The 23535-nt window shown below is 36.8% G+C and overlaps 1 protein-coding gene across 1 annotated transcript; it reads right to left on the bottom strand.

The window, feature by feature from the left end:
• Positions 1-122: 122 nt before the first annotated feature.
• nomo (nodal modulator) lies at positions 123-22168 on the bottom strand. The gene is made up of 31 exons (XM_059571332.1): positions 21985-22168; positions 21435-21524; positions 20163-20208; positions 19903-20003; positions 19702-19808; positions 19248-19320; positions 18902-19054; positions 17164-17301; positions 16293-16382; positions 15976-16081; positions 15674-15824; positions 15373-15550; positions 15145-15286; positions 14926-15057; positions 12828-12964; positions 12624-12711; positions 12478-12541; positions 12231-12326; positions 11913-12113; positions 11695-11777; positions 5681-5840; positions 5330-5456; positions 5095-5208; positions 4690-4817; positions 2356-2497; positions 2161-2244; positions 1954-2064; positions 1775-1876; positions 1508-1627; positions 884-976; positions 123-795 (listed from the first exon to the last, which is right to left on the bottom strand). The coding sequence occupies exons 1-31, from the start codon at positions 22120-22122 to the stop codon at positions 664-666; spliced, it is 3627 nt and encodes a 1208-aa protein (XP_059427315.1). The 5' UTR covers positions 22123-22168; the 3' UTR covers positions 123-663.
• Between the last annotated feature and the right edge of the window lie 1367 nt (positions 22169-23535).

Below are 23535 nucleotides of genomic sequence, written 5' to 3'. Positions count from 1 at the left end.
CCCATCAAATGGTAGCAGCAAGTCATTTACCTTTGAGGAATTGAAAAATGTATTTTTTTTAAGCTTTTAGTTGTTTTGTGGCATTTAAACAAATAAGGGAAACAAAAATCATATACAAATAATTTAGTGGGTCAAATGTTTATTAATCTTTATAATTTTAAAATGTAAGGGTGTTTCAGGTTTGCAAATTACAACTTAATTCTACAAATTCTAGTAAATTTATAAACTGAACTGATAACTTTTTTTTAAATAGGAGTGGTTCAATCAAATCTAGTCATTCAGGCTACTACTGGAATCATGACAAATTACTTCGGTTATTACTCCTTATAATGCTAAAACACACACACACACACACTTTTGAAGTCTCTTAAATCAGCCATCCTCCCCGAGCAGTCTCTCACAAACATAAACACACAATCTCCAAGTCACATTCACATCCTAAGGACTGTAAAATATAGGGATCTGTGTGACCAGGACACCACAGTAACAGAACCTTAAGTCATCTGAGAATCAGCAAGAATAAATGGGTCCAAAAATCATTGCCGACCCCATGTGAGGTTGTTTTTTATGATAGGATTTTTTGATGTGCTGTCTGACACTGAACGCTTGTGAGATCTGAACGCAGTGACTGGCTTGGCCTTCATATTAGGACATACTAAAGTCTCATGTACGTCTTGTCTTTGGCCTTTTTGATTGGCGTTTGGCTTCATCCATGGAGAGTCCATCCCCACTTGCCTGAGCAAGACCTCGAACACCCTGGATCTGACTGACCAGCTGCAGAAGAACTGGGATCACCTGGGAACAACATAATATCATTATCTAAGAAATATCAAGAATGGCAAGCTTTTTTTTTAACGATTCTGAAAGAAAAAGAAAGTGGTACCCGCTCGTGATTATAGACAGCAAGCAACAGCAGTAAGGTGATAGGAAGGGCGATGAACGATCCCTGGGAAACATCTTGATCTGGTATTTTCCTCTGTGGAAAGCCAAACAAATTCACACAAATGAAACACAATAAGTCATAATCTGTAAAATATTTTTAAAGTATCCAACTGCACTGACACTACCGACAAGTTTTGAACTAAACTGAACTAGATAATGATACAATTGCTTTCTGTAGAGCTGCTTTAGAGCTGAATTGAACTTGTTTAATAATTGATGAATCAACACTGAACCGACTGAATAATGACACCACTGTCTTTGGGGTTGTCGGATATGCGTACAGCTGTTAATCGACAAATTCTGCAACATTAACACTGCACACATGCTGTCACAATCTGTATTGTAGGATGTGCTATTTAAATACATGTGATGACTTGAGAATACAGTATCATAACTTTGTCATAACATTTCATTAAAAATTCACACTATGGAGAGAATTCTGAACACAGAATTTAGATAATTTTTACACTAAATAAGCTAAAAGCAGATGAATGATCTATTAATGCAAAAATTTGACCATTGGACAAAGAAAAAATATCATTTTTTGTGTGCAAAGGGTTTTTACCTTAGGATTAAAGGTTAGTGTTACATGTTTGTGGTAACCAGAAGATGTGAACGAGACTTGTGGGAGTTTGTAGTCATACTGGGAGTGAGAGAGTGATGTGCCTAGCATCAACACATAGCTCTGCAAGAAGACAATAAAATGAAATTAATAATTAAAATGTCTCAACACCCATTTTTAAGACGTACTTAAAAATCGAAGTATGGACAGGTTAATACGAATATTGTAAAACCTAATAAAAATAGTAGTCTTTTAGAGGAATAAAAGTACCTCTCCATCACGTGGCAAAGGGGCAAAGTGGAAGAACAGGGACTGGCCAAGAGACACACTTTGGAAGGGATTGTCGGGGTTGTCGCTCTTATAGAGCTTCACCTTCAGAGACGGAGGAACAACAATGGCTTCAAGATTTGATCAAATAAGAGAAACCATATCTAAATGACTGCACCTACCCAGAGAGTGGGAAGATGCTCAGGGGAAGTGATGACATTGCCACTCAGATCAAACTGACTGATCTGTCTGAAGGCGATTATGTTTATTCCTTCAATATCAGTGCTGCCCACCTAAAACCATCCAAGAATAAACACATGAATGGAAACTTCAAATAAAATGTAAAAAAAAAAGAAAAAAAAAAAATGCAATTAAACTTCAATGATCACCTCAATGGTTTTGTGTGGCGGTAATGCTCTCTCAATGTGATCATTTCCTTCTCCTCTCAGCTGAATGTTGTAGTTACACCCAGGCTGACATTGACACGAAGGAAAGGCAAGATGTTTAGAATCGTAAAATGTAGGTTCTTGTGAATTTTTGTCGTTCATGCTGTTTGTCTGGACCGGTTTCTCCAATAGTCTTACCCGCAAGCCTCTGAGTCTAAACCGGCCCTCTTCGTCAGTAACCGTGTCCTCACTGTACATGCTGCACTCTCGCTGCCCCACTGCCTCCACAGCGACACCCTGCTCCGCATCGCCTCCTATTGACTGCACTGTTCCATAGCAGCTTATACATGTTGAAATGCACAAATTGAATATTTACACCACAATTGACAGGGCATATTTTGTAAAATGTTCAATACGTACACAGATTTTTTTCTTTTTTACATTTTATTCAATTCTTCAAAAATGATATCTGTATATTTCAATTTAATTGTTAATTTCAAAAATACCAAGCAGCAGCAACAATATATATTTTAACAAAATAATTACAACAGCGTTTTAACCTATCACGATTTCTTTGATACATTTTGCAATTTTAATCACGATTTTGACACACACATACATGCTTTACAGTCATAAATGCATTCAGAGTATGAATTTGAAACGTATTTCCAAAAGAAACCCAATTAGAGCTTTATCAAAAAGTTGTAACATGTCTCTAGAATAGACATAAGTCAAAATAATCACTAAGTAAAGGTGTGACAAAATGTCTAGACATATGGCAAAAAAAAAAAAAAAAAAAAAACCCTTTTGCCATGCATTGGGCATAGAGCTCATTGTAGTGGTGCCTCAGGTGTTGAAATCTATGTGTTGCACCAGGTTCACACGTACTCCATCTGCAGTGTGTATACAGTATGTGTATGCAGGGCAGAAGCAGCAGAGAGAGCGCATTAGAAGTACGAAAGAACATTAATATAATTCGCGAGCGCAAATCTCTCTCCTTTGCTCTTGCATAAAGCCAGGTGCGCGCGCTCAGATACACACCTCTCTCACCCGGAGAGAGTGCAGGCACTTAAAACGTGTCTCTCCTCTCTCTCACCTTTCTATTTCTAACCTTTACTGTTCACATATTTTACCGCATGCAGTGTGAACATAATGATCCATTAACATGGGCTCGGAAAAACCCGGTCTGCTATGTTGGATCGAGAGGTCGGGCTGTGGAAAATTGTGGTATAAAGTGATTTAGAAATCGTGCACGCTCAAATCGTGATTTTTTGACGATTTCGATTAATCACACAGCCCTAGAATAAAGTCGAAATGTTCAGAAAATAAAGTCGTAATAGGCCTATTACAAGAATAAAGTCATAATACTACGAGAATAAAGTCGTAATAGGCCTATTACAAGAATAAAGTCATAATACTACGAGAATAAAGTCGAAATATTACGAGAATAAAGTAAAAATGTTTCAAGGATAAAGTCGTAATAGGCCTATTACAAGAATAAAGTCATAATACTACGAGAATAAAGTCGAAATATTACGAGAATAAAGTAAAAATGTTTCGAGGATAAAGTCGTAATAGGCCTACTACGAGAATAAAGTCGTAATACTACGAGAATAAAGTAATAATACTATGAGAATAAAGTCTAAATGTTTCGAGAATAAAGTCGTAATAGGCCTATTATGAGAATAAAGTCGAAATATTACAAGAATAAAGTCGAAATACTACGAGAATAAAGTCGAAATATTTTGAGAATAAAGTCGATATATTACGAGAATACATTTTCACATAGCCTTATTTGGAATTTTCACAAAGAAAACAGTTTAATGTATTGAATTGTTTCACAAATACAGCAATCTGATCATTAAAGAGCTTGAAAAACACATTGTAACCTCAGTTTCGCTATACAACTGATTTGAAAGCGGAGACATTAAAAGTAGGTCCCACAGTAAGATGATGTGGCCGCTCGGACGCAACAATATTCAAATCAATCCCGGTGGCCTGCAATTTCTCCCAGTGCTCTCAATCCGGGACATTTACATGCGCAATAAAGGCCTAAATCCAAGAAACACTACGACTTTGTTCTCGAAGTATTTCGACTTTGTTCTTGAAGGATTACGACTTTAATCTCATAATCTTCTGAAGTCAAGTATGGTGACTTTTTTTTTTGTCACTTTTTTTTAATGTGCCACTAAAACGCCGTCATAAAGAATAAATAATTACTTGAGCACCAAATTAACGTATCAAAATGATTCCTGAAGAACTGTTTGACATTGAAGACTGCAGTAAAATTCAGCTCTGCCATCACAGTAATAAATAAAAATGTATTGAATTTTTTTTTTATATATATATTTTGAATAAGAATTAGCATTTAAAAAATTGTGTTTAAAGAATTAAAAATACAGTAAAACAGTAATGTTTTTTTTCTATGCATTAAATTCAGCTTTTGTACATACTGTATGCATATATTACCTAACGTTTATACTAAGCATTTTAACTGGCAGTGCATATTCTAACATGCTGTGTGTTGCTGACCTGTAAGCTGTTTTGAAGCCAGTGATGGGAATATGGAGGACCTGTCCTTCTTCTACTGTGATCATTTGTGATGAGGGCTCAAAGCGGAACTCCTTCATCATGGGCTTGAAATAATACTGACCAGGACTCTGAAATGGAATTATTTATAGATAAAACATTTATAAAGATAGTTCAGCTAAAATGAGCATTCTATTTTTTTGAACATGCAATCAAAAATGTCAGTCAGTGTTGTTTTCAACTTAATGGGCAAAAAAATATTAATCCATTTTCAAAAAAAATGTAAAATAATTCTGTTGTGTCCCACAGAACTAAATCAACCACATGAGATAGATTGTACAATAAAACAAAAGTGTTTAACATGTCAAAAAGATGAGCATAGTAACTAAGGGGCTGAGAAGACAGTACCAAGTTGTTGAAGGTGAGGAGACCAGTGTTCTGAGTGAGCATGTTTGAGCGGAAGTTGGCCCCACTAAGAGACAGCAGAACCCCAGAGAGAGGAACACCATCCTCTGCCTTTATCTGAGGGGCAAGAAAAAGAAAAAAGAAAAAAAAAGAAGCATTTGATTCATAAAAATGCAAATACATAAATGAACTGTGATAGTTCAACTCGATGATGAGAAGACATTATTGTGACATTGACCTCAAAAGTTACGCCTGCCAGGGCAGATGCCTTGAAGTCTCCTGTGTTTCCCTCCTCTGCAGTCAGGACAAAGCCCTCTTTACTGGCACTGATTTCATACAGAGAGTCACTATCTAGGGGTCCAACACTGGTTTTAAAGGGAAAAAAAGGAATATTAATTGTATGCGTTTAGAATGCTAGAATACATTTAAGATTTCAGCCATAATGATGGCAGTTTATTTCTAACAGACCAACAGTCATTCATGTTGGCATATTTATAAACCATGCTTTTAAGCCAATATGCATTATTAAATATAGTTAAGAGAGGTATTAAATAAATGAAAGCAGTATGTTTGTGAATAAGTGAGATACCTGTAGGTTCCAGCTTCATCCGTGAGAACTGTAATGAGAGGGGTTGTAGCTCCTCTCTCCTTAATGGAGATTTCCACACCCTCCAGTGTTGGTGACACCTTCCCTGTGAGGAACAGTCCTGCCCGGCCCACAATCTCAACCATTTGACCTGGGCAGTTCTCTGTTAAAACCAATCAATCACTGTAGATCAGTTTCAAATATAAACTGGGGTAAAACTGAAACTGATATTAGTGACGCATTACAAGCAGCATAATGAGTTATTTTGTATAGTTAAAAATAACCAGAAGTCTGGCACATTCAAGTTACAAACGGCAGCAACTGCTATTATAGTAAAAACATGGTGGATACTTTGCCTGAGTCTAAATCAGGCACGTCCAGTTCTGTTCTGGAGGGCCCCCTACAGCGGGAAAAATATTCATTTGATCCCCTGCTGATTTTGTTTGTCCATTTACAAAGAAATGAAGGCTCTGTAATGTTTATGGTAGGTTTATTTTAAAGTTTATAGAAAGAATACCAACAACAACAAATAAAAAAAAAAAAAAAAAATCAAATAAGGATTTGATCCCCTACCAACCCGCAAGAATTATGGCTGCCACAGACTGGTTATGTGCCCATGTGGAACACAGATTCACAGACAGACAGTCCTGCCACTTTAAGTAGTTACTCCTAATGACAGCTTGTTAGGTGTATAAGACACCTGGCCTCACAATCTGTATCTTCCATTCCAACCTCTCCCACCACTATGGCCAAGAACAAAGAGCTGTCAAAGGATGTCAGAGACAAGATTGTTTATCTGCACAAGGCTTGAATGGGCTACAGGACCATCAGCAAGAAGCTTGGAGATAAGGGGGACAACTGTTGGTGCAATTATTGGAAAAATGGAAGAAATACAAAATAACCATCAATCGGCCTTGGTCTGGAGCTCCATACAAGATATTGCCTCATGAGGTAATGATGAACGTGAGAAAGGTGAGGGATCAGCCCCGAACTACACAGGAGGAGCTTGTTAATGATCTTAAGGCAGTTGTGACTACAGTCACCAAGCAAAACATTGGTAAAACTATGCAGCAATGGATTGAAATCCTGCAGTGCCAGCATGGTCCCATTTAAAGTTTGCCAATAAACATCTAAATGATTGACAGAAGGCTTGGGAGAAAGTGTTGTGGTCAGATGAGACCAAAATAGAGCTCGCTGTCATTAACTTGACGTGTTTTGAGCGAGAGAAATTACCCCAAGAACACCATCCCCATAGTCAAGCATGGAGATTGAAAACATTATGCTTTGGGGCGAATTTCTGCTAAGGGTACAGGATAACTACACCGCATTTATGGGGCAAATGAACGGGGCCATGTACTGTACAATCTTTGACAAGAACCTCCTTCCCTCAGCCAGAACACTGAAGATGGGTCATGGATGGGTCTTCCTGCATGACAATGACCCAAAACATACAAAGGGTTTGCTCACCCGAGAATGAAAATTTGTCCATCTTTCCCTCGAAGCATCCTAAATGTATGTGACTTTCTTCTTTTAGAATAATCCAATTGAAGTTATATTCAAAATTGTCCTTGTCTTCCAAGCCTTTCAACGGGGGTAAAAACGGGTGTTTGTTGTCAATAGTTCAGAAGACTTGAAATAAAGTGTGCGCATCTGTAATAAAACGTCCCTCACACGACCCGGGGGGGTGAATAAAGGCCTCCTGTAGTGAATCCACGCATTTTTGTAAGAAATATCCAGATTTCAAATATAATAAACACTTTTTTCTCACTTCTGCAGACTGTGGAGATACGGAAGCGAGCAGGCAGATGTTGTAGTTCATTAGCACTACGTGGTTAGTGACGAGTGCGAAGAGAGAAAAAAAAAACAAAAACAAACAAAAAACAAAACAACGCTGGTCACAAATTAGAAGCTAAAAAAAAAAAAGAGGATTTGTAAAGAAAAATGTCGGAGGATTTTGAAATAAGCCAAGAGTAGACAGGTTTTCCTTTGCTAAAGTAAGGAAACTTTGTTTCCTTTGCTCCTACACTTTCCAGAGGCATGCACACAACGCATACGGCTTCCATCTTCCGCCTGCACGTCTTCCAGTTCCAACAGTCAGCAGAAGTAAGGGAAAAAACTGTTTATTACATTCGAAAATTTGGATAGTTATCTTACAAAAACATATGGATTCGCTACAGGGGGACATTATTAATTCTCCGGAGCCATGTGAGGAACGTTTTATTACAGATGCACACACTTTATTTCACGTCTTCTGAACAGTTGACAACAAACACCCACTTACCCCCATTAAAAGACTGGGAAGCACGAAGACAATTTTTAATATAACTTCACTGGATTATTCTGAAAGAAGAAAGTCACATACACCTATTACACATACACGGCTGTTCTTGTCTCCTCTTTCTTCCCTCTCCTTACGGGCAGCTATTTGCAGAAGCTGCAGCTCCCATCACTGCTCCTCGTTTGATGCACCTAGGATGCTTCGAGGGGGAGTAGAAGATGGACGAATTTTCATTCTCAGGTGAACTAACCCTTTAAACCTCTGAAGTCGATTAACGCGTATACGTGTTATGAGGCATTTTCTCCTGATAACCCCGAAAATAACTTAAATTAGTTTCAGTTTTGATCGTACAGATAAGAGCAATACATCAAATCAAATCTGTAAAGGGTCTGCTTTTTTTGTATACAGACATAACAAAACTTTGTGCACTTATAAAATAGAGATAACAAACAAGGTGTGCTGTCTGCAGCCTTTATCTGCGCTGATCTTCATTTAGACACGCGTCATTAAAATGAACTGTAACTCAGTGAATACTCAATGAAGAGACATGAGAGAGATATCTATAGAAAGCTTGACATGTCTACTTATAAACTAAACAAGTGCTGCCGAAAACAAATATTCTGTGATAAATTAATCCATATGAAAACGACGCGAATTTTCACGTCTCCCTTCATTATATATAAAGCCGTGTTCAGACTGCACGATTTTCAAAGTAGTCGGGTCACTGCATCTTAGCCAGCATTCAGTCACTGCTGTGTTCACACTGCACGATGGATCGGCAACAGAAGGTTTCACACTGCATGACTTTACAATAGGAAGAATCGCCGACAACTCTGTCTGGCTCGCAAACTACGTTTCACAACCAAACACCCGCGAGATGTGACAAGGAAACAACGCAATATCACACGTGCAAGACCGGAGTTTTCAAGTGAGACTGGGATAGCTCAGATGAAACGTCAAACAGACACGGGTGCTCCTGCTTAATTTATCTTCCATTTCATGAGTCCAAATAGACAGAGAAGAAAGACTTTTTCTGAAATGAAGCCATTCTTGCTGATATTGTGGTTTAAAACTCCTCCCCGAACTCCCCGTTGCTCTGTATCTTGCTCTCTCATTGGCTGTCGGTCATCGCTGATGTAGTTTTCAGTCAGAACACTTTCAGACAGCATGATTTTGAATCGCCGACAGGTCCAGATTTTTAGCATGACAACTCTCATGGGCATCGGCGACTCGTCGGCGATTCTCTCAGATCGCGTCTTTGCTCATTCACACTTTTGATTGTCACTCACGTGAACGAGCACAGATTTGCCTGTGATTTTGGGCATTTGTCTGCGATTTCTCAAAACCTGTCGGCAAGCCAAAAACCGTGCAGTCTGAACGCGGCTTAATGCGACCACGCCCCCGCGCTGAACGCTCTATTCAGATTCTAATGTTTCACTGAAGCACATGGCTTGAACACGCCCACACAACAGAAAACAACGAAGCGAGACTGTTCAAGTTTTTTTATTTTACTGTTTGCTTCGTGATGAGAGGAATAAGACATAATTAAAATAAAAGCTTGATGTAAATATAAATATAACAAATAAATGTAACTGTAACAAACAATGCATGCTGTTCTTTCAATTTACCCCCCCCTAAAAAACCTGAAAAAAAATATTCTCAGCTCTTTTCAACATTAATAATAATAATAAAAATAATAAGAACAACAACAAAAAATTAGATTGTTAAAATAAGAAAATAAGATTGTTAAAAGGATTTCTGAAGGATTGTGTGACTGGAGTAATAATGCAAAAAATTCACTTTGAAAGTCAGCTTTGATTGTTCCTGATAAACTGTTTAACTGCACTCTCAAGTGGATATTAAATTATGTTGTGGGATAATTATAAACTACAAACAAAAAAATTGTATAGATTTATTTTGTCCTCACATTCTTTCTTGTAACTCCTCCCTCTCAGTGACATCTGACTTAAAGGCTCATTATGCGGGTCTTTGTCTTCTCAGGTGTAAATCACAATGATATTCATGATAGTTGACGCATACTCGCACATGACTTTTACCAACAAAAAGTGTCTTAGAAAATAAAAATCAATATATTGTTTTCTGTAAGTGAGTAAACAAGATGATTTTCACAATTTAGAAATAAAAATTTTAGGCTACAAGCTCCATCTCAAAAGTCCCGGGAACTAATGTTCTATATGTGTTTTATGGCCTTATTCAAGTGTTTTAAGTTTTTTAGTTTTTCACTAACCACGCATAACATTTTTTTTCTCAAAAACACAATCATGTACATACATGCTGCGCACATATTATTATAGCCCAGTTTGTGCGGATTACAGTGAGATTACACTTTAGCCATTTAGAGGTGTATAAGAAACTGAAAAAAGCACAAATGTCATGGCATGGCAAAACTTCTCCAGGCCCCGAAAAAACCCTTAGACTCCAGAGGGTTAAGGATTTAGAGAGGATCTGTAAAGAGGAGTGGACCTAAATCCCTCCTGAGATGTGTACCATCCTTGTGACCAACTACAAAAAATGTCTTGCTTGACAACAAGGGTTTCTGCTCAAAGTATCATGTCATGTTTTTACACACATATATATATATTTCTGGACTTTTTGGTTGGTATTCTGCCTTTCTATGTTAAAATAAACCTACCATAAAAATTACAGACCCTTCATTTTTTTGTAGTGGGCAAACTTACAAAATCAACAGGGGATCAAATAAATGTTTTCCCCACTGTACCTACAAAGTTTAGTTCTAAATGTATCCTAAAAGTAAAATGAGGGTGTTTGTGGCTTAGTGTTGTTGCACACTCTAAAGATTAAATCCATCAAGTATTCATTTGCTTCATATCTCTACAAGAGCTGTTTCTGAGAGATATTCACCAGAATAGCAAAAGGTACATACAGTATTTTCCGGACTACAAGTCGCACTTTTTTTTTCATAGTTTGGCTGGTCCTGCAACTTATTGTCAGGTGCGACTTATTTATCAAAATTAATTTGACATGTACCAAAAGAAATGAACTAAGAGAAAACATTACCGTCTACAGCCGCGAGAGGGCGCTCTCTGCTGCTCAGTGCTCCTGTAGCCTACACTGAAAGCATAGAGCGCCCTCTCGCGGCTGTAGACGGTAATGTTTTCTCTTGGTTCTTGGTTCTAAATAAATGCGACTTATAGTCCAGTGCGACTTATATGTTTTTTCCCTCATCATGACATATTTTTGGACTGATGCGACTTATACTTAGGTGCGACTTATAGTCCGAACAATACGGTACCTATTTTTTTTTTTTTTTTTTACATTTAATAAAATAAGATCAAAATGCTATCACATTACAAGTAATTCTATTTTAGTGAGCATGCAACTGCGATAGAGACGAAAATTTTCTAATGGTTGAACAATTTCTAGATATACCACCCCTAGTAATACATATCCTTAAGGTACTAGTGTGTACCTTTTAGGGCTAGATAAGTTCTAAGTACCCCTAATTGTACGTTTTTGTACTTTAAACTTTTTTTAACAATATACTTTTTCTGTATATGAACAGTACATTACGGTGGATTTCTTTATGTAGCTTTACAAATATTAATTTAATTCTTTGTGTAAACAGGGTTAGGGTTTGTTGTTGGTTAGCGGTTTGCAATTGTTCCATAATTGTTGTGAAATGTCCTAGACACAACTTGCATCTATTATTATAAAATTAAAAAAAGCTTTAAAAAGATTGCACTCTAACAAATCTAACCTCCAGTGATTGTAGCCTCTACTTCAGGAGGGTAAAACAGGAATTCTTTGGATGAAGGTGTGACTGTAATCTTCTCCCCAGCCCTAAAACAGCCAACAGAGCCGAGATATAAAATTAAGACTGAAATTTGTAACTGGTAGGAGAATACAATGTGATATATATGTTCTTTGCAAATGATTTCACATATTTTTTCTAACACAGATTGTCCAAAATCATACCGTGCCCAGTAGGAGAATTCATAATGGAAAGGCTCATGGAGTTCATCTGGTTTCTCTTCCACAGGGGGGCTGTTCTCGTCTCCTCTTTCTTCCCTCTCCTTCTTACGGGCAGCTATTTGCAGAAGCTGCAGCTCCCATCGCTGCTCCTCATTTGAGCGCAGGGGCCCCAGAACCAAAGCAGGCTCACTCTCAATGGAAGATCTACCAAAATGAAATGAAAACACCACCAGGTGTATTGAAAGAGACAGCCAGAACTCAAACAAACAAGACAGACTTTACACTCTTTTAGATACACATAATAACAATTCCCTCACTCACTTGATGGTGACAGTGACATCCAGCATCTTATCAGTGGTGATGAGTCCTGTCATGTGGTGTCTCACAGCAGTTAGGGTTAAGATGCTTGGGGCAGACCTGAGGAACAAGGATGAGAACAACGTGAATTAGACTTCATTTAATAATGTTACACAACAAGCACATACTAGAAAAGCAAAGGAGGAAAAGGGAGAAAGCTGCAGCAGCTACTTTGATTTTAATATAATGCTTGACACAGGCAGTCACATACGTGTTGTAGGTGTAGTAATCTTGTTCAAACTGGTGACAGGAACGTGGAGTCACTTTATAAACACCTTCGATTAAAAAGACATTTATTAAGAACTTTAAGCTTTATGAATGTAATGAACGTACAAACTGAAGGAAAGCTGGGCTCACCTGGCTTGGACAGACAGAAGCGATTGACTCCTTTGGACAGATTGTAAATGCCAACATTCTCTGGTGAGCTGCCATCTTGGAAAAATTCCTAAAATTATGGATAAAATAATGTATCTTCAGAATTACCATTTTAGTCTTGTAACAGCTGATTCTGGCAACTATGTTATCAGTCATCTTTAAATATTGAATGTTTTCAGTCCTCACCAGGGTAATGGCATGGGACAGTGAACAGCGCAGCAAGTATCCGGTTTGTCTGAACTCCACTCCCTCTACGTGTGAGTCAAGTACATCGATCTCCACTGACTTGTGCTTCCAGCACCACTCCTCTTGAGTGATAGACACTGTGACAACCAGAGGTTGTTAATTTTCTTAAACATAGTTTGTGAACAATGTCTACACTACTGAAATCCTGCACATTTTAGCTCAAAAATAATAATTTATCATATATAGCAATTCAATAAACTTCATATTAATCATGATATTAATCATCATATTAATAGGATGACCACCTATATTATTTATCATTCTAATATATATTTTTTGGATTAATTGTCTAGTTGTTTAGACCCTACCCAAGTGACATATATCATAATTTTCATAGATTTTGGGGTAATGTATAAAAAAACAACAACAACATAGGGCTGAAATTATTAGTTGACATTATTGACAACGTCGACAATAAAAAAAATTGTCGACAAATATTTTGGTTGTCGAGTAGTCGTTTAATGATCTAATGTAAGAGTCTGCAATAACGTGGTTTGACCAGTGGGGCGCTGTAGCGTGAGACTGTAATTTAGCTCTCCCGATGAAATTCAGGAGAAGACAGCGCTTCAGAGCAAATGCAGCCGATTCCGAGGGTGCTGATCTGCGTTTGGATGATTGTTAATATTTGCTGCTCGATTTTCTCCCAATAACAAAATAAACACATTAAAAAATGACAGCGGTGAGAAGGGAGCAGTTTAAAATGCATCTGATTAAAAAGATGTGGATGTTTGCACGAGCTCTGTAGTTCAGTACTCCAGTAGAGTCCCGTCACGTTTATTTATGTAGTACTTTATTACTATAGATAGACTTAAATCAAGCAGCTTTACAGTATTATTAAACATGAAAAAAACAGAGTCAGTGTCGCTTTCAGTTAGAATTACAACTTGATTTTCTGTTATAAAGCAGCTCTCCAGTGTGGATCTAGTTAATGATGAAGTCTTTTTTAGTGGGGGGGGGGGGGGGGGGGGGGGGCTTTTATTAAAGGTATAGTTTGGTTTGCAGAGATCAAAGCTTGATCCAGCTCAGGTCTGTTTGATTATCATAACCCTATAAGGTAATTTAAGAGATATGTTGTGAATATTAGATTATCCAAAAAATAAAATGTCTTATTACTCAACCTTCATTTTGTTTCTTATCCATATGACCCACAAAATGATATTTAAGGTAATTAAATGATTAAATGGTTGAATAAGAGAGTTTCTCTGCCATCTCATTTTATGTGCCAAATATATTTATTTGTATAAATTAATTGTATAACTAATTACATATGACTTTCAAAAGCTGAAGTAATTACCTTTATTTATTAGAATATGTATAACAATATTTTAACTAATTGCAAAAGCTGAATAACCAATAAATTTCTACTGAATAATCGACCCAAATAATCGTTAGATTAATCGATTATAAAAATAATCTTTGTTGCAGCCCTACAACAAAACCCAAAAACAAATGCTGACTATTTTTACTACTGTTCAAAGGTTTCCAGATTATAAGGTTTTTAAAAATGTTTTACAGTCTTCAGTGCGTCACATGATCCACATGAGTCTGTGTATGTTTTTTCTTTAGACTGCAACAATTTGATATAAAAATCTCTGTTTTTGTTCTACTAAAGAAACAAAGTCACCTACATCTCGGATGCCCTGGAGTAAGCAGATAAACATCAAATTTTCATTTTTGGGTGAACTATCCCTTTAATATTTTTGTGGAAACCTTGATACTTTTTTGCAGGATTCTTTGGTGAATACATAGTAAAAATTAACAGGGTTATTTAAAATATTTTTTGTAAAATTTCATTTTCTAAAATAATGCAAAATTATTTAATGCCACATTTTTAAATAATTTTTTTTTATTAATTATTAATTTAATTATTAAAATTAATTTATCCTTGCAAAATAAAAATACACCGTTCGTAAAAAAAAATATCACTGACAAAAAACACTATCATTCAAAAGTTATTTAATTCCATAATTATTTATATTGCTCATATAAAAAAAAAAAAACAAATAAAAAAAACAACGCATGTAAAAACAGAGCCTACCTTTGTACTTTCCGGGTAACACATTATTGAAAGTGAAGCTGAGAGTTTCACTGCTGCCAGACAACTGGAGGTTTTGCCTCTCTCCTTGTCTGCTCACAGGCTGAAGAGTGACTGTCAGATCTCCACATGCCACTGATGGAACAATTCAATCATTGAGGCAAAGACAGAAAGCACATTCATCTAATTGAATCTGACAGCGGACAGGAAAAGCCAGCTCACCAAGACAGGACACAGAGCCAGAAACAGATGCTATGAACTGAGTGAAGAGAAGGTCAGTGATAGGATGATCCACAAGTGAGATATCGAGAGAGTATGGCTGAAGAGCAAGTCCAGCCTTCACATCACTTTCAGGGAGGGTCACCTGTACAGCACACAAGGTATCTAAATTAATTTGCTGTGCAATTCACTCTAAGTTTAAAGTCAAGTCACAACATATATTCTCATTACCTGTATGCTATAGTCTCCTGGTTTAACTTGAAAGCAGAACGCTCCATGGCTGTCACTTTCAACAGAGCGGAAAAACCCCTGATCCTGTTTCAGAGTCGAGAGCGTAACTCTGTAGTGCCCAAGCTGTTTAACAGTCTCCGGGAGACGGATGACTGAGATGTGACCACACACGCTAAACCTGAAAATGACAGTGCAGCAGAGACATTAAATAGAATCCCCTAAAGCTAGACGAGACACCTCGTCTCTGCGTTTATCTTCTAAAAAACAGCTTTCTGAGGACAATTCTTGCCTGCATACTCACCCTGCAGTGATGATGTCTGGCAGCTGAGGAGTGCTGGGGGCAATCTTCACAGTGACTGGCTCAAAGAACATCAGATCCTTGTGAGTGTTGATGGTGTAAGTACCTGTAGTCATATTCTCCAATCGGAATGAACCATCTTCTTTAGTTTCCACTGTGAAAGAGATCAAAGAGACGGCAAAATATGAATGCAATGTGTTAATTTAGCATAAATGTATTAATTAAGCATGAATTGTGCAGTACTTTGGATATACCCTAATATGCCTAATTATGTAAATTTCATTTAAGTGTATCATCACAGTTACCTTTAATTTGGTTGTTAAGCGTTACTACGGCATCTGCAACACCCTTTCCATCGGGGCTATTCAGAACTCTTCCCATCACAGAGAATCCCATGACACGGAATATCGGCTGAAAGACAAAATACGCTAGAAACCAGGTTAGGCCACGGAGCAAGACCTACTGTTTTGTACATTATTTACTTATTTATTTTTCCTAACAAGGATTTAATGTCCATTTGAACACTTCATGTAAATTCTAATACTGTCCAACCCTGATTGTCAATTTAGGTGTCAAGTCATCTTTCCAAATCTGTGAGAAGTCAAAGAATTGAGAAACTCACCTCCAACGTTAAACTGCTGTGTTCTACTTTGAAATCCATACGAGAAGGAGCAACGTCAAAAGTGATTCTCTCTCCTCTGTAATATGGGACCTACAATTCAAGAAAAAAGACTGACATCTGTGCTTTATCTTTACATCATAAATAAGGCTGCATGAGATGGATGAAATGTCATTTGAAAGTAGATCCAGAAAGTAATGAAATACTTATCAGAAGTCTTACAGGCATATCTGATTTGTCACCAAAATTACAATTTATATGTACCACCAGATATTAGCCATTAAGTGCAATAATCCAGTAGAAATGCTTATGCATGACAGGCCATATGATCCACACAAAGATGTAATCCAAGTATAATTCCATCTAGGATTTCATGGGGCCTAAAGCTGCACCTGACTGTATGGATTATACTGCAGTGTGCTAAAAGAGCAGTATTAGGAGGTCATAATTTGAAACATAGCATAATTTGGAAAATATTCTGATAGGCAATCAAAACCTATGAATGTGCCAAGTCATTTGATGCTTTAAAAATTAGTAAAATAACTTTAAAAATTAAAATCAATCCTTAACTGAACAGCCAAACCATGAAAATTATATAATGGCATCTCCCTTTCTGGAGATGAAGTATTCTGTAGAATTTTGTATCATCTGAGATTTATGGATATATATATTTAAACAAGTCAGATTTCAATAGTCAAGGGGAGAAAAAATTAAAAGCATGAACGTATCAGCTTCTTTGCATGGTTTAGAAAATAAAATATTTCTAAGATGAAAAGAAATGACCAAAATGACACTGCTGTCTTCATCCGTAGAGCCAGAGTACAGAGTCAGCTTGTTATTCTTTTACTCTCATGATCTGAACCAAAATTCTTACCACCGTATATTCACCACTGGGAAGGCAGGGGAATGAGAAAGTGCCATCCTCACGAGACTGGGAACTGCACACATACACAAGGGAGGGGTCGCCGACTAAAGCTCCATCCACAGGAGCCACACTGCAGCCACTGATATCCTGAAGAAATATTAATACAATTATTTAAAGTCTATTGCAGTGATTTTCAACCGGTGGTATTGCAGGTGGGCCGCCAATTACTATTAAAATAAATAATATTGTTAACATATGTAAAAATGTCTAAGTCATAACATAACATCATTTCATATATATAATTAAATAACAAAAAAATAAATATTAAACTGTTACTATGCTTCCACTATTCAAGCTTGCTGATTGGTTTAAGAATAAACCACCAATTTATCTTAGATATTTTTGCTGCATATGCTACAGAACAACAAATTCAAACATGCATAAATGGCTGTTGTGTTTCCTCCTGACTGCTTGCTCCGGTGACTATCTACCCGCTGCCGAGCTCTGCCTGGATCTGGTTTTCTTGTTTTGCTGAGCGGTGCCAGCCCGAGTTATTTTCTGTTCATTTCCAATCCATTCCAGTCCAGGGCTGTGCGATTAATAGAAATAGTCATAAAATCACGATTAGAGTGTGCGCGATTTCTAAATCGCTTTATAGCACAATTTTCCGCAGCCCTGACCTCCCGCAGTATACTATCCGATCCAATCAGAATGCAGCGCCTCTAGCGCGAGAACAGAAAAGACTGGGCATATGGCTAACTCCAGGTTTCACACACTGTCTGTGATGCGCCTTTTTTCCGAGCCCATGTTAACGTATCAGAGTGTTCACACTGCACGCGGTAAAAGGCTAGAAATAAAAACATGCGAAAATTATTAATATCTAACACATGAGCTTAGAAAGAGTTGTGAGCGCACAGGACGCAGTTTAAGTGAGAGGAGACATGTTTTAAGTGCGCACACTCTCTCCGCGCAGAGCAGTGTGTATCTGAGCAAGCACGTCTGGTTTTGTGACAGAGCCAAGGAAATCTGAGTGTGAGCAGAGAGATTCACGCTCGTGCATTATTTTAATGTGCTTTCGCGTTATATTTATGCGCTCTCGCTGCTGACCGCATACATATACTGTATACACACTGCAAACACCAGAGGCACCACTACAATTAATGATGAACAATGCATGGCAAAAAGAAAAAAAAAAGTCCCTGGACACTGGATTTTTATTTAATTTTTTTTGCCATAAGTCTATAAATTTTTAAATCTTTACTATAGTGATAATTTTGACTTATGTCTGTTCTAGAGACGTTACAACTTTTTGATAAAGCTCTAATTGGTTTTCTTTTGGAAATATGTTTCAAATTAATCCTGAATGCATTTATGAATGTAAAAGCATATCGGTGTGCGTCACAATCGCAAAATTGATCAAAGAAATCGCGATAGGTTTTTTTTTGTCCATATCGCACAGCCCTAGTTCATTCAATAAATACAATTAACAATCTAGCTTCTGAGTACCAAGTTATTAACCCAACAATAGCGGGGTCAGTTATTTTTTTGCAGTGGGCCGCGAAAACATGTGTTTGGTTGTGTGGGCCGCGAGTTGAAAAGGGTTGGGAACCACTGGTCTACTGGATAACAGATGATGAATCTGTGCACATTAGAAAACATTATAAATTACGCAATGGCATTCATTTAAAGTTATTTTGTGTGTATCATCTTTTTGTAGTTGGGCTATGAATCTAATAAAACCTTTTACCTCCTGTGTTACACTGGCAGAGTAAAGGAGGAAGCTGACTCCTTTCATGGGTTCACTATCACTCTGCACCTCTCCAGAGACATCATATCCCTTTACCACAAGAGGAGCTGCGGCGGGGGCATTTTCATTTGACACAACCACAGTGGTTGAGCTCTGTGAAGCAACAAATATAGTGAACCAAGTTTTCGCAGAACAAAACTGCATGCACATTTAACTTAGATGCTTTGACATAAAATGTTATATGTGAATTAGCAAAATTGCAGTGGCATGAAAATCTTTCTTCAGGTGTTGACACATTCGTCATTGAGAAATGCGTTTTGTCAATAAGACAGTTTGTACTATATACCTGCTCAAGTGTCCATGAGGCATGAGTGGCGGTGATGTCATAACTTCCTGGAAGCACCTTGAGGAAAGTGTACCTGTGAAAAACACCACAAACAGGGTGAAATGATTTTTATGTTTAATTGTTAATGGTATTTATTCACAATGAATATTATTTTGAAGTGATAAAAAAGAGAGACCAAATTAGGGTTGGATATTGTTGCTGGTGTTCTTATTGTGTAATTGAATAATTATTATAGTTCACAGAAATTTTAATTTAGGTTAAATCAAGTTTAATTTCAGGAATAGCTGAAAATGATAATACATATATTATTCAAAAAATGATTTATCATAACCAGTAGCCCAGTGGAATAATGCCATTCAATCTGAATTTATAGTTTATAAGCATTATGCTGCAGTCAGTGTCCAAAGAAATTCTGCAAGCTCAAATTCTAGGTTGACCACTAGACAATACTCACTGGCCTCCAGCTTGTGTGAGGACACTTTGAAGGACATCATCTTCTCCTGCTTTTCTCAAACTTACTTCAATCCCTGCAGGCCCCAACAAATGCCCTTTACTCAAGACCTAAATGAGGAAAGAAAATGAGCAGGTTTTTTTGTTTTATCTTACATAATAAAAACTGTATTACAAATGTCAGATGTGTAAAATTTCAATTTACAGTTCCCGGGACTGAAAACCCGGTAAAAATGAAGTTGATGTCTTGTTCTTTAGTACAGATGTCTGTAATTCCATCTACATGTAGGTCCACAGTTGTTGGCTCTGCATACAGATAACGTATAAAACAATACATGACAGGTGAAAAATTGAGTCTACATTAGATAACCACGGATTGATACAAGAGCAGATTAGAGTATAAAGAACTCTGAAATTGAATTATTCATGATATAACCACTGCTTGATATGTGAAATCATTCTTACCAAAGCTCCATCCTGATGGTGGTTCTATCTTTATAACAAAATCACCCTGTAAAAGATTGTAATCCCTATTAACACAAACATACACAAAATCCACCAGGCTAAATATTAACAAAAAGCATGACTCGCTAAAATGACTAATTTTTAGTGGGTCATATATATCATATATGACATTTGTGACACTCATCTAAGTGACTGAGGCTGGAAACGGTCTCTCTGATGGAGTGAATTAAGGTGAAGCTGCTGGTGCAAGGAAATAATACAGCATTGTAAGAGTCTGATAGGCTGTCCCTCAGCCCACTTAACTCTTTTTCAAGTTAAAAATAGATGGACATGTCAAAGATGAATTTTGCCCCAATTTACAACACCAGAGAAAGCTTGCAGCAATTTGCGAGTACTATGCCAATAAATGATTATGATCTTCTAAATTTTGCAGATTAGAGCTGTACAATATATCAAACGTCATCATATATCACAAAGGAAGTAAGGGTTGTGATTAGCATTACAAGTTGCTTTTAATACAAGAACCCAAAAGGTTTATGAAGATAAAAAAAAACAACAACACAAAACAGCTAGAAACATTCATATTTGTTTTTATAGCATTTCTTTTGTGCATTGTTTAGAAAAGTACCCTTGGAAAGTTGGGAAAAGCATGTTTTGCCAATTCTAATCATGTCTTTATCTTAATAATTGATTTATCAAAGAAATAATGTACAGATTAACTGATTATGAAAAATGTTTTAGTTGCAATCGGAGTCTAGCCTTTGTTCATAAGGACTACGTTTTAAGATTAAATTTGAAACAATTATAAATAAGTCATATGAAAAAAAAAGATAATATGGTAGTGTATAAGTAGAAATTATATTATAGGCTATTAGTAAAAGTGTAAAAACAGTAAAAATAGAAAGCAGAATGCAAGCTTAACTCTCCTCATAATTTGCTTATATTCATGCTCTAGATATTTTACACAAGTACATTTTTAAATTAAGCCTGTTCTTCTCAATTTGATTTCCATTAATGTACTTATACTTGTTACAGAAGGTCATTTTTACTTAGCTCTGTACCCAAAAAGAACAGGAAACATTTATGTTGGATGCATTATTATTTCATGGCTTAAAATTGTAAAGGATATAATTGTCCTCTATATATTGTAGCCTTACCACAAGTAAAGCTACCTTAAAAAAGACACTTCCTTATGATTCAGAACAAATGCCACAAGACATTCTAAGATGACCTTGGATGTCTGACAGCTCATTCACTCCTGAGTTACATTACCTTGTCATAGAGAGGGATCATGAAGTAACCATTGATTGGTGTACAGTCAGTCTGATATTTCAGAGAGCCCTGCTTAGTGTACAGCTTGATCTGTAAAGGACACACGCATAGTAAACGTTGGTCATCATAAACCCATTTTAAACTGACTCAGACCCCAAATGAAACGCGTAAAACCAGTACGAACTACATGCATTGCTCGTCTAACTGAATGCAATTCATTTAGATAATGTCAGTGATTACTTTGAGTGAGGCAATGCTAATGATCTCAGGCAGATCTGCGATAATAACAATATTAAGCATGCTTGGACAAATCATGTGTTTTGCTGACAATGCTTGACAGTTGGATAGGTAGCTTTCATGCAACCTGCTACCTGCTACATTCACGACAGACGGATCACCAGATTATGCGATTTACAACCTAGAAGCATAATTGTTTAGGACAGCAGATGTAGTATATATCAGAGCATCAATTCAGTTCCGGTTTCCGGAACTGCATGCGCTAGCTAGCTAGCCAGCTACTCATTTTTAAACCAGAACTCTCCAGTCTTACCTCGATGACGGAGTAATTAATTTCCACATCTGACTTCACAAAGCCCCCGCAGCCTACCAAAATGTCATCAGTACCATTCACAAATGTCACACACAAGAAAGATAGAATAAGAATCGTTAATTCCTTAATTCCACTCATCGTTCAGCGCTGGTGAAGCCTACTAATGTACACTGCACATGGTTTAGATGACTTTTTTTTATACCTCATTTCTATTGGTCAGTCACGACGAGTGTCTATATTCATTGTGTTCATTGGCTGTTTGAGGAGAGGAACTCGAAAACCTGTGAATCAGGTTAATTAAACATTACAAAGATTTTTAGAGCTTTGTTTGAAGCATAATTGTTTTTTTTTTATATTGAATGGAATGGTATTTCTCAAACAAAGGTCCTTGCAGTTGCAAGAAAGCAGCAGAGAGCCGATCCAAAATCTCTACGTGCTGTTACAAACATTAACAGCAGGAGGTGCAATTGGGTGTTGGGCTGATAGATACAAACCACCAGAGATGCGAGCGAAAAAAAGGTAAAAACACAAATATCTTCAAGACATGCTGATACTGCCAATAATCCCGAATAAACGTAACGGAAATAAAAGGTATAAAAGCAAATATATTATGCAAAGACTTTAACAGAATAATTTTGGATGGACTTTTTTAAAACATGCATTTAATGTCTCGTTACATAATTGTCATAACGTTAGCTCCAAGAAGCCTATTATATGCTTCTTTATTGCCTATTGTTTAGTTGTAGTTTTTTTTAACCTTTAAAGGGACAGTTCACTCAAAATCATTTAGGTACCCACCCTTATAATTTGAATAATTTTAACAAAATAAGAGAGATCATACTAAATGCATGTTATTTTTTTATTAAAAAAAGGTTCGAACATTCACTGATGCTCCAGAAGGAAACAAGATGCATTAAGAGTTACAACTTTTGAACACGATGAAGATTTTTCTTATTTTGTTGAAATATAATTTTTTTTCCATTTAGTTCTGCCCTTCGTAAGCAACAGAAGATACTTGTTTCCCGGAACACAAATTAAGTACAATTCACTTTGATCTTCAAATTTCAAAAGTTTTCGCCCCCAGCTCTTAATGCATCTTGTTTCCTTCTGGAGCATCAGTTAATGTTGGAACCTTTTTTAATAGTTGTGTTTGAGTCCCTCAATTGTCCTCAGTGTAAAAAAAATGGATCTCAAAATCATACAGTCACTGCTGGAAAGGGTTCAAATATGCAAAGATGCTGGAAAACTGAAGGATCTGCAGGACCTTAAAATTTTTTCTGAAGAACAGTTCTGTTTAACTGTTCAGAACAAACAAGGGACTCATGCACAACCATCACAAAACAGAAAGACAGTCATGGATCATCCAGGTAACAGCACACAGTATTAAGAACTAAGGGTTCCCAAACTTTTGAATGGGACTATTTTTATAATTTCAGCATTTTTTTTGTCTTGTGGACTAAATGTAAACATCTTTTATGTACAATATCTTACTCAGGACAGTACTAAATAAAAAAATAACATGCATTTAGTATGATCTCTCTTATTTTTTGA

This window comes from Carassius carassius, chromosome 17 (genome assembly GCF_963082965.1).
Source record: "Carassius carassius chromosome 17, fCarCar2.1, whole genome shotgun sequence".
Taxonomy (NCBI): Eukaryota; Metazoa; Chordata; class Actinopteri; order Cypriniformes; family Cyprinidae; genus Carassius; species Carassius carassius.
Note: the sequence above shows the minus strand (reverse complement) of the source record. Positions and strands in the feature narration are given on the sequence as shown.